Genomic DNA, 15,530 nt, shown 5'->3' on the forward strand with positions numbered 1-15,530 from the left:
TGTTATGGGAATAACCCTTAAAATAAGGTGTGCTTGGGGGTTTTAGAGAAATATACAGATGCTTCATCCCTTAAGAGGAAACTGTCAGCAGGTTTGCGCTGCCCTGACTACTGAAATATCCATGCTCGGCTCAGCTCCGCTTGTATCTCTCCCTATTCTCCCTGTCATGAATATGTCACTATTTCTACAGTCTGACCTTGATTCTGAGGATGTGGAGATCTTCCAGAGAGACGACTGCCACCTGTCTGATGTGTCGGATGATGACTACTTCATAAGTAAGGTGAGAAAACTCCTAACCAGAGGAAGGTGCATGCACCAAGGTCGAGTGCCATGGCAAAGCGTCTTTTCATCATGGCACACACTGGTATGGAGAACCTATCATCAGGACAGACCTACTGAACCCTTTTATGGCATAAAAATGAGATTGTGGAAATCCGATCCTTGGGATCTTCCCCGATCCCAAAAACGGGACAGCATGATCCCGGCATTGAATTGGCCACACATACACAAGCAATTCCCATTACAGTGAATGGCAGCGTACCCTCGTTCTCGGATTAACAGTGGTCCCAGTGGTTGAACCCCCTACCAGTCACACATTTATGGCATATGCTGTTATTGTGCCATGAAATTAAATGTTTGTGGGAAGCCCCATTTAAGTCATTAGTGCAATGTCCTGACAGGGGTATGCCAACTATTAGACATTGTACCCCCTCGGACTATAAAAAGAGCGTTCCATCCCTTAAATCCTTAGAGGAACTAGGAGTTACCTCAGGGATATGCTCTAATCTAGGGGTCAGCAACCATTGGCACTCCAGCTGGTGTGAAACTACAACTCCCAGCATGCCCGAACAGTTAAAGACTTTATTATTCTAACCAGAGGCTGTGAAGGCATTCTGGGAATTGTAGTTTCACAAAAGCAGGCGTGCCGATTGGTAGCCGGTCCTAGTTATAGGTTCTCCTCAAACAATATATGTACTGTGCTAATATGGTTCTTCTTTCCATTCTGTTTTAGGTTGTGCCAGAACCAAAGGTTGGCCAAGAAGGTGGTGGTATAGTGGCATCGAGCAGTATTAAATCCCTTATTGTTCCAGATACGCCAAGTCCTACATCAGATTGTGACACTACATCCCACTCTAACATTGATGAGACCCAAGAAGACTCAACCCACGGCATTCCTTCACAGACTGAAACTAAGAAGGTGGATACGCTGCCAGGAAGTGTTGTCTCGACCGAGCTGGATAATCTTCTGACTGAAAGAATAGCTGAAGACCATCTTGTAAATCCAAGGAACGCTCAAGAAGAAGAATATCACTCCCATCAGGCGGAGGCAGAGCTGCTCCCATTGCCGGCACTACAGGTATGAGAGAATACTTTCCTTCACAGCTTTCATCTAACTGACCAAATGCCTGAGCAGGACATCTGCCATTCAGGGATCTGGGAAATCTGTGAGAAATAGATATTAATAGGAATCAGCTAAAAGTAATGCTGTTAGTATCTGTTTTATAGTAATTTGTACGGTTTCTAACATAAAAAAATACCTTTTAGAATTTTTGTTGTTTCCCTGCGTCCCCCTTGGTGCAGCTGCTAATCTGTGCTGCCGGGGGAGGATCTCTGAGTAGAATCAGTCTCCTTCCCTCTGGCACCTGACAATATAATATCTTCCAACTTTCCTTACAGATAGGTAACATGGAGTCCAGAGTAGTGAAGGTATATACTGTCTGACTGTAATGACGGGGTAGGGAGACAGACAGGTGAGCCCTAATCTACCCGCCACTCAGTCCCTGCCTACTTGCAACGGCCCGTCCTAGGCGACGGCGTACAACTGGGCGACGGTCCCTACGCTCAATAAGTGCACGACAGACAAGGGTACACAGAAGCTAAGGGAAATGGGGCAGTTGCCCACGGCAGCACCGTGAGCAAGGAGAGTAGTGAACGAGACGAGTCAAACCAGGAGTGTACGAGGTACCAAACGCAGAGCAGGATGGTAGTCAGTAAAGCCAGGGTCAAAATGAAGCAGAGGACAATTCGTTCAAGCAGCAGAGCCAAGAAACAGGCAGAATCATAGGCAAAGGAGGAGCAGGAAATGCAGGTATAAATAGACAGAGGGCGGGAGCTAGCTCCGTCTGGCCAGGCTGTGATAGGCTCTCCCACTCCTAAGCCTCCCAGCCTGACTGGTAGAAGATGGAGTCACTCTCTCAGGCTTAGGAGCAGGTGCAGACTGATTACCCACGGGCGTCGACACAGAAGCTGTGCCTGGCAGATCCTTTACAGTGACATCCACAGTATGCACTCTGTTAGAATACAATGAAAATATCATGAAATAAAACAATACAGACTGAGTGGGCACGTGCAGGGTTCATTACCAGCTATCAGGATACAGTCCTCACAAGCTGAGAAGAAGGAGTCTTCTTAGCTATACTGCCATACGGCTGCAGAGGCTCTGCTCCTTCCCTGACAAGCAGGGCAGATAGCTATTTCTATTGGCTGCTCTGCACTAACCATAGAATCACTATGCAGAGACCTGGCTGTGAGGAAATTGACCGAGCATGTATGTCCACTAGTACTCCACTCATTAGAAGCAATACACTGTGAACACCAGGTGGCGCCATACTATGTAAGTAAATGTCATAACTCTTCACTGGATCCTTTTTTTAACAGCATGTAAATGGCAAACATTCTTTATTTTTCATAATCTATACAATGATTATGATATGTAATGGTTGAACAACCCCTTTAAGGTACAGAGAACACAAAACCCAGAGTCCTACACCAAGCCGACAGGACAACACACATATTTAAAGGAACACTCTGTGCAGAACTGATATACCGTGTGAAGGCTATGAGGGGGCGGAGCATGACACAAAATTCGTGTCATGCACTGCCCCATATATATACATATATATAATGCTCTGTCCACATCAGCGTTGTTATATCAGTTTTTCTGTTCCATCATATGAACAGAAAACCAAAAATAACGGAAATGCCAGATCTGTCACGAGACGGACACCGACGGCGCTTTACGCAACCCATTGACATTAATGGATTCCTTTGGGTTTCCTTCCTATTTTTTCTGGGATTTTTTACTAAATCTCCAACGGAAATGTGAACACAGCCTAAGACTTACAGTTTGTAGACCGCTCCTTTGTCTGTTTTCCAGTTCTGATTTCCCTGTGATGTTTCGATCATATAAATATTAATTAAAATAATCAAAACCTCTTCTATTCCATTTCAGCTGATAGATCAGGAGGATTTGGAGACGATCCTTCACCGACTGACAGATGAAGTTAAAGTGTCAATCTCTGCAAAGGATCCTGGTGAGCTCTGTATAGATGGTGACATCCATTTACCACTAACGTCCAATAGCCGGGCACCTGAACCTCCGCCATCATAGAATTACGGCTGACAGAAAAGACGAGTGCTGCGGTTTTTCATATGTGGGATGACAAAGTGAAATAAGATATTGCAGCATCTTAGATACATATTATGTGATATTCTCTTTGATACTTCTGTTCATACAAAGTCTCTTTTCTCGCACAGAAGAAGTCATTTCCCCGACTGTACTGTCTATGGAGAACAATTCAAAGAAACGGCAAGAACAGATCATGGAGCAGCTGGTTGAATTAAGTGCCAGGCAATTACAGGCTAGATCTTCTGATCAGTGTCATGAGGACAATGAAGATGTCAATGCTGAGATTTGTAACAGGTATCAGGGCGGGTGAATACACAAAACGTAAAGGGAAGGTGTCACGAAAATATTTTTTTTTATATAAAATTGCTTTTAGTATGTTATTAAAATAAATGTTATTTATTTGTGTTCTTGTGTTGTACTTTTTTCTTACTTTTACTTCTCTATGGGGGCTGCCATTTTTTTTTTTCATCTCTGTATGTGTCAATTAGCGACACATACAGAGATGGAATACGGCACATACATCCCCATAGAGAATGCGAACGGGAGCCGTTCCATTCACTATAACGTACGCTGTCTGTGTGGGAATGGCGCATGCGCCGCTCCCGCACAGACCAAAAGGAAGGTCTTCGGCAGAGCGAAATCCGGCGCCATTTTCATGTGGACCGGAAGCCGCGGCCGGACTGTAAGATGACGACTTCCGGTCGCGGCTTCCGGTCCACAGCGAAGACACAAGGTATAGGAGCAGAGGCAGCGGCAGGAGCAAGTAATTTATGTTCGTGTATGTGATGTGTGTATGTTCGTGTTATACTGTCTGATTACCACTGTATCTAATCCTCCTACACTGTGCATTCGCTCAGAAAATGGCGGCACACAGTGTAGGCGGTTTGAAGATTCAACCCCCTCCTTCTCCTGGCACTAGCCAGAATAAGGGAGGGAGGATTGTGTGAGGACACTAGAGCGAGTGTGTCTACCCCAAATTTGCAGCATAAAGCAATGAGTCAGTTCACATGTTGTGTAATTACTGAGCAGAAAAACGCTCAGAAATTGACTTGCGGTGCAGAATTTTATTCCGCAGCATGTGAATTGTATTTGCGTAAACGCTGCTTATTTGTTGCGGGTTTTGCCCATTAAATTCAATGGGAGGTAAAACCCGCAACAAATAGCAGTTGTTGCGTGTTTTTCCTGTGGAATCTCAGCGATTCCACCGCAAAAAACGCAACTCAGAATAAGTTATATCACAGGTTTCAATATTTGGTCAGGGTGTCGGACCAAAAAAAAATAAAAATGATATGTGTGTGTATATATATATCATCTCTATGCCAATGACCATTTCCCTCCACATGTAACTCAGAAACTATTGTATTCATCAGGTCGAATATGAATAAGATCAACATGCTACATAAAGGAAAACCCACTGAAAATATCCCTACAGTCTTCATAGACTTGAGAGTCACTTCATCCAGTCCAAGCCTGACGACTGATCGAGACGTCAATGGGGGAGAACCAGCGTGGAGGAACCTGAGGAGAGCAGATGTGCGACAGATTGTGTAAGATGCGGCATTTACTGATCTCACACGGTTATTGCAGACTGAAAAACAAGACGGAAGATGCCATATATTGGTCTAGACTGGATTGATGGGCTGCATCTTGAAAGATTTCGGATGAGATTACAGAGTGGATCCCCGGATCTATCTAATCAGACGCACTTTATAATAATTCCTGTCTAATGTGCAAATGATATTGTTCAATAATTATTCAACATTGGGGGCACTGCAATATTGTTTTGCATTTTGTTTGATTATTTTTTATTTTTTTTAAAGGGTTCAGCTCCTATACAGACCTATGTGTCGCCATGGTTACAGACTACAAACAAAAACCCCTGTGTAGTCTGATCTTGCAGGTCAGCGGGAAGTTTAGGACAGATGGGAGGAAGTGTGATTGCAGGATCAGACTACACTTGGTTGGTTTGTAGTCTGTAACCATGTTGACACATAAGTCTGTATAAGAGCTGCGGACACAAAAAGGTAGGATATTTTTGAGCAGGATTATTTGCAGAGTTAAATACTTTTTTTAATTTTTTTTAAATGCATTGGAGCAGAACAAATATTGGTAGCAAAGGTGTAGAGAAAGGCCCTGTTCACACAGAGTTTTTTTGCAGGCTTTCATCTGGAATTTTGAGACCGATTTTGATTTGCCTGCACCTTCTTTTCCACATTTTTTATTCCGTTTTTCGCTGTGCTTTTCGTCCTCGGCCATTGAGCGCCGCGGGCAAAATACGCCACCTAAAACGCTTTCTCTGCCTCCCAATGTTATCAATGGGGGGGTCAGAGACGTAAACGCCCGAAGATAGGGCATGTTGTTCTTTTTTCCGCGATCGTTTTTTACCACTCGTGGGAAAAAAACTCCTCTGCCTCCCATTGAAATCAATGGGAGGCGATTCCGGCCGTTTTTTGCCGTGGTTTCCGACGCAGTTTCCGCGTCAAAGAGCGGGTAAATAAAACTCTGTGTGAACAGGGCCAAAGCCTCAAAATGGGTTGTACAGAATTAGAATAACATGACTTCTTTCTTCCAGGGGTTGTCTGGCATTGCAGCATTGCCCCATTCATTTCAAAGGAGCTGTGCTGCAATACCGGACATAAACCATGGACAGGTGTGGCGCTGTTTCTGGAAGAAAGCAGCCATGATTTTCTAATCCTGCACATAACCATACATCTATAAATCTATTATTAATTGTTTCATTGTGATCATTGTACCTTTATGCTGCAGGTCAATACACACTGGTAAAACTGCATTGCTGCGACAGCTTCGCAGCAACAAGATGAGACCCTGTTCACCACCTCCCGACCATGATGCCCAGCAACCTGTCACCAAAAGTCAAGAACCAAAGATCAAACCCCGTCCAAAACAGAGACTGAACGTGAAGGTGGATGTCAATTCCTGCACCCATCGCCATACAGAGGGCATGCGAGAGAAGGACTGTAGCTTTAAAGAACGAGACATAAAAGGAGAAGGACCAAGGAAAGACCACGAGGAATCCAGAAACACACAGGAAAGCTCCAGGTGATGACTAAGAGATGATGAACTTTGCATGAGCCCTGAGGCTCGGCAATGAATGTTGGGTGTAAATCTTTGTCTTTGCCGCCATTGCAGCGCAGCGGAGCAATCGCAGAGAGAAAAGCAATACAGGGAAAAGAAGAGCAGACAGAATATGCAGACCCAGCTAGAGGGGATGAACCCCCGAAACTCCGTCAGCGGCTGGCAGCCAATGGCAGAACAAACGCCAGCGCTATTCCATCTGGTAAGAGTTTTACATGACCTGCTTGTGTGTTACACCTCCTTGAGACATATCAGAAGATACCACTAAGGTCTGTGAGCTGGTTGCTAGAATGAAGGGGCCCCAGGCGACACCCAGGGGCCCCTTCGTTCATGTGATGCGTAGGCCCTTAATAGAATATCATAGAAAATCCCTTTATTAGCCCGTCTCTGTTCACTAGCCTAAATGAATGGCAATACATACCAATAATAATAATACATTTACCAAAATTTTTGCAAAAATTGCGCGCAAATGGTATTTATCATGCATGCGCCCCAATATATTTTAGCGTACATGGGTATATATACCGTAAGGAGAATACAGTTAAGGGGCACTGTAATACCAATGCTGGCAATTGACATACAGAAATATTTCCTTCGCAGGAAGCTTCATACAGCCCAGAGATCGACACCTTGCCAGCGAGGAGCGGAGCTGAGATTTTACTCCTCACTATCTGGCTGTCCAGCTGCGGGCAGGTTCTTATACCAGGACAACGCGCCAGTCGCTCAGCGCTTTTGGCTCTCTCAATGGCCAATGCTTACAACGCTCTACTCGTCTGGCTCCTCTCCTTGGTGAGAAAGATTACTGCACTCTTCTCCATCATACTTGATATAGTATACAGTCTCATCACCCACATAATGTCTTATCCCAGGTTCCTCCCTTTAATCCCCACTACGAGGGGGATGCCCCCTTCCAGGTACTAGGCATACAACAAATGTGGCGAGAGGAAGGATTGGCGCTGTATGCATGTATCTCACCGCGTGATCTGTCAGCTCATAAATGTATCAAGATGAGAAAGCACAAGGTGGGTGAATTGGGGAGTAAATGGGTGTCAGGGTCCAAAAACATTTGCAAAATGCTGTTTTTTTGTTTTTTTAATGAGGGCTACCTGAAGATTCATTAAAATAGAAAAACAGCTTTTTAAAGGGATATTCCCAGAATTTAATTTATTACCTATCTACGGGAAACCCACCTATCGCTAAAACGGAGGTCCTGAGAGCCCGTCCCTCCTCACTGCCCCCCACCCACCCGCAGTGAGGAGAACTTTGAATGGAGCGGCGGACGAGCATGCGCTCTGCCGCTCCTTTTAGCGTCTATGGGACTGACGGACTCAGTAAATTGTGGTTTGATCTTCCATTCACTGACGCAGGGTAAAGAAGACTTCCGTGGGACATCAAGTTTTTACCAACGGGTGTCTCTGTTCCTGTCACATCACACCCTGCAAAGCGTTTGCAGCTGGAAGGAGAGGGTCCTACAGCAGCTGGAGGGGCAGCTATTACCTCTAAAGCTGGAGGTCCCAGCCATGAAGTTAAGCAGCATAGTAATGCTGAACCCGGACCCACAGGTAACAATCCACACTGTAACACATCCTGCAGGTATATAACGGGATTTTTGTGAGCGCACAACATTATTTTCCACACTCCTATACAGACCTGTGTATCTCCATGGTTACAGACTACAAACAGACCCTGTGTAGTCTGATCCGTCTTTCTGCCTTCTCTTCTCACAATTGTAGCCTGGTTTCTCTAATACAAATTTCTTATACAATCTCCTGCAGAGACATGGAGGAATTTATCAATGGCTTTACACCACTTTTGTGGCATTAAGAAGTCGCAAATTTTGGTACACATCATATTCACGCTAATATTTGTGACTCATTTGCAAAAAGTGGGAGGGGTTTAATAGGAGGGGCGGGGCTTGATGTGGATAAACTAATTAACCATCATTTACAGCAGAAGTTAACATAAATTATGATGGTAATGTATACTTTCTCATAGAAAGTAAAATTGTATTTCTGGTGCAAGGACAGCCAAAGATGCGCCAAATTTATTAAGAGGTGTGCGCTATGTAATGAATTTGGCGCATTTTAGGCCAAAGTTCTTTACTTTAAGACTTGCTCCTGTAACGCAAGTCATTGTAAATTCTCTAACATCTGTCTGCATGCTCCTACCACTAGAGGGAGCTCAGGAGCTTACTGCATACTGTGTTATTATTAAAAAGTATCCAAATAGCTCCCCCTAGTGGTGACTGGATAGTGTTTTATATTTGGTAATTGAAGGTGATTTCTCATAAAGTATTATTATAATTATTACTATTTTTTAGATTATTAGAATGCTGTGACAGGGATGCTGTTTTGCTACAATATTCTGTTCACATTTTCACCCCTCTTCAGGCAGTGGAGAAAGTTTTCTCATCAGCCTCTGGATTTTTCTGGCAAACGCTGGAGTCTGAGGAGAAGCTGAGTCCCCTGGCCCCAGAATTCTTCAAAGATGGTGAAATTGAGGTAAGAAAGTTTTTTTTAACCAATCATCATATAAATAATTAAAATTCTGTTCCCGCTCATGAATTACATCTATATGTGGGAAAACTGGGTGACAACCAGTACGGCTGCCTGTACAGCGTTCACAGGGATTCCCGGACTCCTGAATCTTAAAGGGGTATTCCGAGAATAGTCCTTTATCACCTATCCACAGGATAGGTGATAAGCGTCTGATGACCGCTGGGCCCCCCACCAATAACAAACAAGGGACCCCGAGCCCCCTGTTCCACTACATGATCGCAATGAAGAGAACTTTGAATAGAGCAGCGGACAAGCATGTGCGGTGCCGCGGCATTTAAAGTCTATGCGGCCTAAGAGTACAGCGCTCAGCTATTTCCGTCTGTCCAATAGACATTGAATGGAGCGGCGGACACATGCAGCGAGGAGGAACAGAAACCCCCGTTCTAGTGATCCAGACAAATACGCTGTTCAGAACTCTAGAAAAGTTGGGTAGCAGCCCCTTTGGTGGCTGTTGTGGCTTCCATTATTGGTATCACCCAGCTTTCCCAAAAGCAGATAAAACTACAAAACAAATGATTACAGAAGAGGACGGTTCCTAAAATGATGTCGGTCTTCGATCTCTCCGTAGGTGGTTCCTGTCATAATGTATGACACACTTCTGCAAGATTCTGTTGCATTTCATCATGCCTTACACCTCATTCTCACGTCAGGGCTGGATGTATGTGGAATAAGGTTGCTGTACCCAGAAGCCTCCGCTCTACGACCCAACATATGTACGTATGTTTTATATATATATATATATATATATATATATATATATATATAGATCTAGCAGTAATGCATATTTATTTATATTTAGTGGTTTAGGTTACATTGGTGTTCACAGTGTGCTGTCGCCATTTTTTTTGTCTTCTATATGTATATATATATTTATATTTGCTATTGAATTTATATCTAACATTCTGTCTTCAGATGCCATCCCTCCCTCCTATGCTAGAGGAGAGGTGAAAAGCCTACCAGTCCTGGCTATGGCACTGCGGGGGTTCCATGCAAGCAAGACATGGGAAAGCATATCAGGCCCTTGTGATCCGCAGCTTGCCCGTCAGACAGACCAGAACTCACTGAGCGCCCTTTACGGTCTTACAAGACAATCTCCGCTCCTGCATTATTCTCGCACCACAGCGAACATATTGAGGGACCTTAGTCTTTGGTTTGGGGGTAGAATACCCATTAATGGTATCCTCAATACTAGGATTTCATATCCATCAGGAAGAAGCATGCCAGCCAGGTAATAAGGGGGAACTTTTCGCTCATTATGTTCTTTTATTGTTATTATTGTTTTTGTAATTTGTTTCTTTTTCTGAAATTAGATCTCAGAGCTTGACAGAAAGTCAGTGCCATCCTCCCGCTCTGTTGACAGCGACCACTTTGGGTAAGTAGCGCAATTTCTGTCCCCAACGGTTGCGTCCGACCAGTTCTGTGCTTCTCACTGTTTGTAGGTGGAGTACTTTTTTTTTTTCCCATGACGTGGGCTCAAATCCAAAAGGAAATTAGGCAATACTATTTAATAAAGCTGCGAACTATGATGGTTTTCTGACGCTTGATCCTCGCTCTACCTGCCCCATTTAAGGTGTACATCGCAAATACTGAATTTGGAATGGGTGTACTGGCGGATAGCAAAAATCAATAGACGCAAGAGGTGCCCCCACCCCACAGTCCCCAAAACCGCATTATGAAGTCTCTGTGGCCTCTGGCCTGGTGACGTTTTAATGGGATTGTCCATGATTAGAAAAACATGGCTGCATTCTACCACAAACAGCACCACACCTGTCCACAGGTTGTTTGTGGTATTGCAGCTCAGCCCCATATGCTTCACCTGTGTACCAGGTGTGGTGCTGTTTCTTGAAGAAAGCAGCCATGTTTGACAACTCCTTTGATATCTTGATTGTAGTCCACTACTATATATATAGAATAATCCTCCTTTACTGTGATTGATGTTTCTTTGCTTTTTCCCCTCCCATATTCATTGTTTGATGTATCAGTTCTACATAATTTAATTTTCCATTTTCTCTTGCTTTCCGTTGCCTGTGTGTTATGGACCTAGACAAGCCTGTGTAGCATGGAGAAGCAGTGTATTGTATAGCAGATACAACTTCATGTGACCATATGTACTGTTATGGTGGTCATCAATACAGAAAGTCAAGGGGTTGCTAGGAAACCTGAGATCACACACTATGAGGGCTGCCCGAAGAGAAATTCACAGAGACTCTGGTGTATGAGACTATAAAACATATGCGAATGCAGTTACTGAACTGGAGTTAAACTTGAAAGGGGTCTCCGCTTTGGACAACTTGTTAAAAGGGTCTCTTGACAATAAGTTGATCACAAAGTATCCCCCTGCTGGGACCCCCAGTGACCAGCTGTTAACTGTGGGGGAACCTGGCAGTAATTGTTCAGTTTTCCTGCAGCGCCACTACAGGGGAAATGAAGTATTACACAGAGCCCATTCACATCAATAGGTTGTCTGTGTAATACAGGACATGACGGGTCCTCCGGAGCAGCTCTCCAATCTGCCAGGAGATGAGGATCCTAAACAGAGGACCCCACACTATTAATTCTGAATCCCCTAATCGGGACTATGGAAATGGGTTTTTAAGACTGGACAACCCCTTTAAGAGTCCGCTATAATTGGCCCTTGACCTTTGACTAGCCTGGGTATGATGAAACACTGCTACATTGTGTTCAAGAACAGAAATATCTTGATACTATTATATTCATTTGTTTCCTGACCCCTTTAGGGGATGTATTTCTGGTGGTCTCTCCTGTTGTGCCGCCATGTGTTTATGGGGATGTAATTGACACCTGCTGCCAGCGAGGATTCGCCATTCATGGTATCCGACGCCTTTGTCTTTCTGCTAAACGAGGATCCATGTTGAACATGTCTCCTATTCAGGTACAGTATTTAGTAGGTACTGCCCCCGTGCACTCCCTGTAGCAAAAATATAGTCTTTAAAGAGCAATTCTCATCTTAGATATTAACCGCTGGAACCCCCACCGATCCAGAGAAAAAAGGGACCGAGGGCCTTTTAGCATTTCTCCTGCACTGCGGCGCTCCCAGCCAGGACTTTGTTGCCGTTTTCTGCGGTGGGTGCGTCGCTATGCACAGTGTAGGTCACAGGTCATAAGTGTTACTTAAAGTCAAGCTCCACTTTCAACTATCTTGTCTGGTTATGGAGACAGAGCAGATCACTGGGGACACTTCCTATTGGCACTTGGTTCCCAGCTGTAGGACCCCCACTCATTCTATTTTCGGACATGTCCGTTTATACGACAGAACCTTCTCACTTTATTGCAGGTGTCTTTCTTCTGCCCGAATAAGCCATCCACCCATCCAGAGGAGAAGTTCCATGCCTTGGTTCCTGAACCATACCTGTACTGCTTACTGCTCCTCCTCAGGAAGGAGAACGCAGCACATCATACACCAGCGCTCCTCCAAGGTGATGTTCTTATTAGTGTATCAAAATATCTTTACATTTTTTTCTCTACTCTTGCTGCCATATAGCAATAAAAAATTGTTCCAATGCAAATGAAATAGTCTTAATTAAAAATCTCCTATTGTTTTTTGTCTCCAGCTCCTATGCAGACCAATGTGTCTCCGCGGTAACAGACTACAAACAACCCCTGTGTAGTCTGATCCTTCAGTCATATTCACATACTGTTCCGTACTTCTTGCTAATCTACCGAAAGTACATTAGTAAAAAGTAGGAGATGGAAAGGAGTATGATGGCAGGATCAGACTACACAGGGCTTGTTTGTAGTCTGTTACCACGGAGATAGACCTCAAACTACATGTTTTGTCACATAGCAAATTCTGACCTTTTTTGGTCTTGACTTTGAAGCTTTTAATTAGTAACAGCTTGTGTTCTTTTTATTCTACTAATCTCGCTATCTGTTCCTCGTTTCTGGCATTGTATATGTTGGGAGAGAGCGGATGTGTTGCTGACAGACATTGATCACTTAACACTCCTTCTCTTCCAGGATTAATGAATCATCTGGCTGAGCAGGGTCTACTGGGTGTAATCCGGACCAACATACTTCATCCTGAAGATCTTGATCACAATTTGTGTTTCCATGCAGTGCCCTTTTCTGACAGTCTTCTACAAAGCCTGGGTAACCCATGATCACGAAACGTTCCATAACATGTCAAAGTTACCCAAAAAAATCAGTCTAGAGTAATATGGAATGGGGAGGGAGGAGGGGTATGCAGCTGCAATTTCTCTCTTTTTCTGTGTCTGTGAAACTACTTGGTGTGAGAGGAGAGGAGGAGCAGAAGTGGGAGACATCTGATTGGCTCGGAGTGCTGTGCACAGCACTATGGGATACGTAGGCTGCAGGAAACTCCACCAAAGTAAGGGCAAACATCACAACAGTAGGAGCCTCTCCATTTAGCAATCATGGAAAAGGGATAGAAATTATACAGGACACAACATTTCTGGCTGAATTACATCTACGATGGATATGCTTTAATGTTACTCTCCACTCTGGAGCCATTTTGGATAAAATATTAGGGAATTGTCCATTTATTCCCGTCTATTAGTAGGATTTCTCTTACAAGAGCAATTCTGATAATGACGTTAGGGAATTTGCTATATAAGAAATTCATGAATGCCGGGTTTTAAGTCTTTTAGGTTCGCACTGTCATTCAGATTGTAAGTCTAAAAACCTGTAGCATGAAGCTAATGGTGTACATGACACGTCTCAGGAGCCCCATGTCACAACATAATTTGGGGGCTCTTCTATCCAATAACATACAGTCCTGTCCTCACTAAGTCTATCACATGAGTAGACCGGTCACTGATCTCGTATTCTGTCAGTTCTAAGCTGACATAACGTATACATATATACAACAGTAACATCTCCATGTCTTTCTGGTAGGTGGAAGCTTGCACACTGCGCCAGACTCCAGCTCGGTGTGGCACATGCAGTCCAGGCAGCCTTTCAGATTTCATCCTGAAGTTGAGCAAGTCGTAGTCCTGACTATTAGCAGCAGGCAGGCCCTGCAGAAAGCTGGACACTTCCTCCGTCAGATCCTTCTACCAAAGCCTAAAATACAGGAGTCAATGCCAGGTAAGCATAAACATATCATACAGGCCATCAGTGTCCAATAGGTGAGGGTCTGACCGCTGTGACCCCGGTGATCGCCAGGAAACACCGTACCCTGTCGACCCTACTTGACTTTTCCAACAGGCCAGATGCTCGGCCGTTGACTATTGTAATGCCAGTAGCTTTTCTTCCTTTTACAGGACTTTTCAGTAATTAGGATTCAATTCTCTCATTATATTGCCTCTACTAAACAGAACGACAATAGATTTCTTCCTTCCGTTGTCTTCTTTGCTCATAATACACCATGTACTTACTGAATTAATGGTATTGCATTTCTTCCTCTCGCTCTTGGCTGCACATCAGTCTGTAGGTTTTCTATTCTATAGAATAATCAATAGTGTGATTAGTGATAATGATTCATTATATACAGTATATTATCATTACACAATGTGTCACTTCACAAACATGCCACTAGGTGGCAGCAGACACATTCAATTTGTTCTCCTAGACTTGGATGACATTTCCTGCAAATACCGATTTCTGTAATGTTCTGCAGCGACTTTATATATCACGGCGTTTCCTCAATAATGAACGGCGAGTCGTTTTATAGCGGTTGAGAATTTTCATTGTATTTATTGCCATAGCGTAATCTGGCTACACATCGCCTGGGGTCCTTACAGTTAAACCTGGGTCTTGACGTCCCAACAATTATTAGAACGGAGTTTCGTCTCCAGATCTGGCACTGTCATAGCCGCAAATGGCACTGGAATTGCACATTACAGTTCCACTTATTTCTATGGCAGTTTCACATACATAACCATGGAGATCAGGCGATCTCAGAGCTAAATGCCAAAGAGGCATGGCACTGGGACCCCTTTGTTCTAGCGATTAGTAGGTGGTCACAGCTCATATCGAGTGCAAAAATTTAAAGGGTAGCTAAACTTTTTAAAAACTTTTGACATATAGTTACAGTGAAGGAAATAAGTATTTGATCCCTTGCTGATTTTGTAAGTTTGCCCACTGTCAAAGACATGAACAGTCTAGAATTTTTAGGCTAGGTTAATTTTACCAGTGAGAGATAGATTATATAAAAAAAAAAAAGAAAATCACATTGTCAAAATTATATATATTTATTTGCATTGTGCACAGAGAATAAAGTATTTGATCCCTTTGGCAAACAAGACTTAATACTTGGTGGCAAAACCCTTGTTGGCAAGCACAGCAGTCAGACATTTTTTGTAGTTGATGATGAGGTTTGCACACATGTTAGATGGAATTTTGGCCCACTCCTCTTTGCAGATCATCTGTAAATCATTAAGATTTCGAGGCTGTCGCTTGGCAACTAGGATCTTCAGCTCCCTCCATAAGTTTTCGATGGGATTAAGGTCTGGAGACTGGCTAGGCCACTCCATGACCTTAATGTG

General features: G+C 43.7%; 1 protein-coding gene across 3 annotated transcripts in view; it reads left to right on the forward strand.

Annotated features, from left to right (window-relative positions):
• LOC142655849 (dynein axonemal assembly factor 8-like) overlaps positions 1-15,530 on the forward strand; it is a 60,189-nt gene that overhangs the window by 3,051 nt on the left and 41,608 nt on the right. Inside the window, exons 3-20 of one of the 3 annotated variants that reach the window (XM_075830472.1) lie at positions 191-275; positions 1,092-1,357; positions 3,233-3,314; positions 3,538-3,703; positions 4,780-4,956; positions 6,176-6,469; positions 6,560-6,707; positions 7,106-7,294; positions 7,375-7,527; positions 7,873-8,067; positions 8,896-9,006; positions 9,632-9,776; positions 9,976-10,291; positions 10,374-10,435; positions 11,802-11,956; positions 12,359-12,500; positions 13,042-13,173; positions 13,939-14,130. In XM_075830472.1, the coding sequence (XP_075686587.1) occupies positions 191-275; positions 1,092-1,357; positions 3,233-3,314; positions 3,538-3,703; positions 4,780-4,956; positions 6,176-6,469; positions 6,560-6,707; positions 7,106-7,294; positions 7,375-7,527; positions 7,873-8,067; positions 8,896-9,006; positions 9,632-9,776; positions 9,976-10,291; positions 10,374-10,435; positions 11,802-11,956; positions 12,359-12,500; positions 13,042-13,173; positions 13,939-14,130 (3,010 nt within the window). Of the gene's footprint in view, positions 1-190; positions 281-1,012; positions 1,358-3,232; positions 3,315-3,537; positions 3,704-4,779; positions 4,957-6,175; positions 6,470-6,559; positions 6,708-7,105; positions 7,295-7,374; positions 7,528-7,872; positions 8,068-8,895; positions 9,007-9,631; positions 9,777-9,975; positions 10,292-10,373; positions 10,436-11,801; positions 11,957-12,358; positions 12,501-13,041; positions 13,174-13,938; positions 14,131-15,530 lie in introns of all 3 variants that reach the window. The other 2 variants (XM_075830471.1, XM_075830470.1) reach the window with 2 other exon arrangements.

Source organism: Rhinoderma darwinii, chromosome 6 (assembly GCF_050947455.1).
Source record: "Rhinoderma darwinii isolate aRhiDar2 chromosome 6, aRhiDar2.hap1, whole genome shotgun sequence".
NCBI lineage: Eukaryota > Metazoa > Chordata > Amphibia > Anura > Rhinodermatidae > Rhinoderma > Rhinoderma darwinii.